The 2,500-nt window shown below is 39.3% G+C and overlaps 1 protein-coding gene across 12 annotated transcripts in view; it reads left to right on the top strand.

Annotated features, from left to right (window-relative positions):
- LOC125038112 (CAP-Gly domain-containing linker protein 1-like) overlaps positions 1–2,500 on the top strand; it is a 193,176-nt gene that overhangs the window by 100,075 nt on the left and 90,601 nt on the right. For 8 of the 12 annotated variants that reach the window (XM_047631407.1, XM_047631409.1, XM_047631408.1 and 5 more), the window contains exon 3: positions 2,239–2,307. The exons of the other annotated variants lie outside the window; for them this stretch is intronic. In XM_047631407.1, coding sequence (XP_047487363.1) covers positions 2,239–2,307 — 69 coding nt within the window. The remainder of the gene's footprint in view (positions 1–2,238; positions 2,308–2,500) is intronic. 12 annotated transcript variants of the gene reach the window in all.

The raw sequence follows: 2,500 nt of genomic DNA, 5'->3' as shown, positions 1-2,500 counted from the left end.
CACGATAAAAATGTCCTAAAGAGTGAAGTCTTCTATAATGAGCACTAAAAATGCAAATTTAAGTCCACAAAATCTCCAGGTTGATAAAAGTGAGGATACGAGAGAGAGAGAGAGAGAGAGAGAGAGAGAGAGAGAGAGAGAGAGAGAGAGAGAGAGAGAGAGAGAGAGAGAGAGAGAGAGAGAGAGAGAGAGAGAGAGAGAGAGAGAGAGAGAGAGAGAGAGAGAGAGAGATAGAGATAGGGAGAGAGAGAGAGAGAAGAGGAGAAGAACATAGCAGAAAAAAAAATTAACGAGGTTTCCAGATATGGCTGGTGACTCAGATAACTCGCCCTACCCTTTCGTCCACTCAACGCGCCTCCCCTCTCCACCTCTTCCCTTCTCCGCCCCCCCCCCCCCTTTCCGCTCCCCTTTCCTCTTCTCTCGCCTTCGTTCTCTCTTTTTATTGATCTCTTCTTTCCCATTCCCCTAATTTTACTCTCCGCCTTTCCCCTTATTTTTTTTCGTCATTCGTCTCTCCTCCTCTCTTAATTCTCATTTCCTCCTCTCCCTTTTATCCTTCCTCCCTTTCCCCGTTTCCTCTATGTTTCTATGCCCTTTAACTCTCTCTCTCTCTCTCTCTCTCTCTCTCTCTCTCTCTCTCTCTCTCTCTCTCTCTCTCTCTCTCTCCTCTCTCTCTCTCTCTCTCTCTCTCTCTCTCTCTCTCTCTCTCTCTCTCTCTCTCTCTCTCTCTCTCTCTCTCTCTCTCTCTCTCTCTCTCCTCTCTCTCCTCTCTCCCTCCCTCCCTCTCTCCCTCCCTCCCTCCCTCCCTCCTTCCTCCTTCCTTCCCCTCCCTCCCCTCCCTCCCTCCTTCCTTCCTTCTTTCCTCTCCCTCTCCCTCTCCCTCTCCCTCCCTCCCTCCCTCCCTCCCTCCCTCCCTCCCTCCCTCCCTCTCTCCCTTTCTCCCCCACTACCTCTTCTTTCCTCCTCCACTTCTTCCTTCACCGTCGTCGTCTTTATCTCATAAGTGTTCTTGAAGTCTCTGCCTTTGAGTCATAGTTGGTAAAGTGGAAACGCCTGTGTTCTGGAGTGTGGTTGATGGTGAAGGATAGGTAGATAAAGAGAGAGAGAGAGAGAGAGAGAGAGAGAGGGGGAGGGAGGGAGGGAGGGAGGGAGGGAGGGAGGGAGGGAATAAAGAAAAAACATACGAGTATTACTGTTTGTTAAGACGGGAATCACAGCAAAAGAGTATATATATACATACATACATAAATACATACATATATATATACATATATATATATATATGTATGTATTTATGTATGTATGTATATATATACTCTTTTATATATAGATATGTACCATTAATCTATAACAAAATATAAAGAATGGAATTATGATAAATGGCATGGATTAAACATTTCACGAACTTCAACCATGAAATCAAATTTCTTTACACAAAGTGCAACAATTACTTCGTCGTAATGGACATGTTTTTTTTTAATAACTGGATGAATTCTAATACATTCAACACATATTGAATATTTTTTTTTTTTTTTGTGTGCACGGTATTTATTTGTTTTTATTCACTTCTTTACCATGTACATACTTCATCTGTGAAGAAACCTTTTTGAATGTTTACCTTCATATTGTTCATATTTCATTCCGAATAAGCTGAATATACATCGAAATCTGCACCCCATAGTATTAAAATCCAAGCATGTTCCGTTTTTCACATTCGTTTGTGCAATGTTACTTGTTCTAAAATTTTAATAATTTACGTATGCTATTTTTGAAATATTCATTCAGCAAAATTTGACATTTGTATCTTCCCTTTTTATCATAGCATGTTTGTTGTTTTATGCCTTTTAAATTTGGGACTTTCCAAAGCTTTTGTGTTATAGAAGTTTAGTCATATTAGGTGTTAAATAAGATTTTGTTGCTTTTTCATAGACAGGATTCGCATTTTGAAATGTAGTTAGAAAGTGTAGGCATTCTTTTGTTTTATTCTCATATATGTTCTTCATAGCATGTTCCATATTTTAATATTAGTACATTCATTTTATTTTACCCCTTTTCGAAAATTTAGACTTCTTCCATCCTAATATAAATATTTTATAGAGATTTAGCCAGCAGTAATAGGCATTATTTCCTGTTCAACTTCTTAGATAAGCTTTCCAATTAGACCCAGTCCCTGCCCCTGTTTTGTTTGTCTTGTTGTGCTTTCCCTCAAGTTCCGTTTTCCTTGCATTTGTCCTGTAGACGGTGACCGAGTGGATGTAGAGGTAGAAAAACTGCGACGCCTCAGTGAAGAGTTCTCCAGGAAGACCGGTAAGATTTCGTGTTTTATTTGTGTGTGTGTTTTCTGTTTACGTTATTTGATTTTGTTTTTAGAGACTGTAGTTGTGTTTTCTGTTTACGTTATTTGATTTTGTTTTTAGAGACTGTAGTTGTCTTTTTTTCTTTGGTATTTGATTTTATTCTTTAGAGTTTCTAGTGGTCTTTTTTTAGTAATGTTTTACTT

Source organism: Penaeus chinensis, chromosome 24 (assembly GCF_019202785.1).
Source record: "Penaeus chinensis breed Huanghai No. 1 chromosome 24, ASM1920278v2, whole genome shotgun sequence".
Classification (NCBI taxonomy): domain Eukaryota; kingdom Metazoa; phylum Arthropoda; class Malacostraca; order Decapoda; family Penaeidae; genus Penaeus; species Penaeus chinensis.
This window is presented reverse-complemented; position numbering and strand designations above follow the sequence as displayed.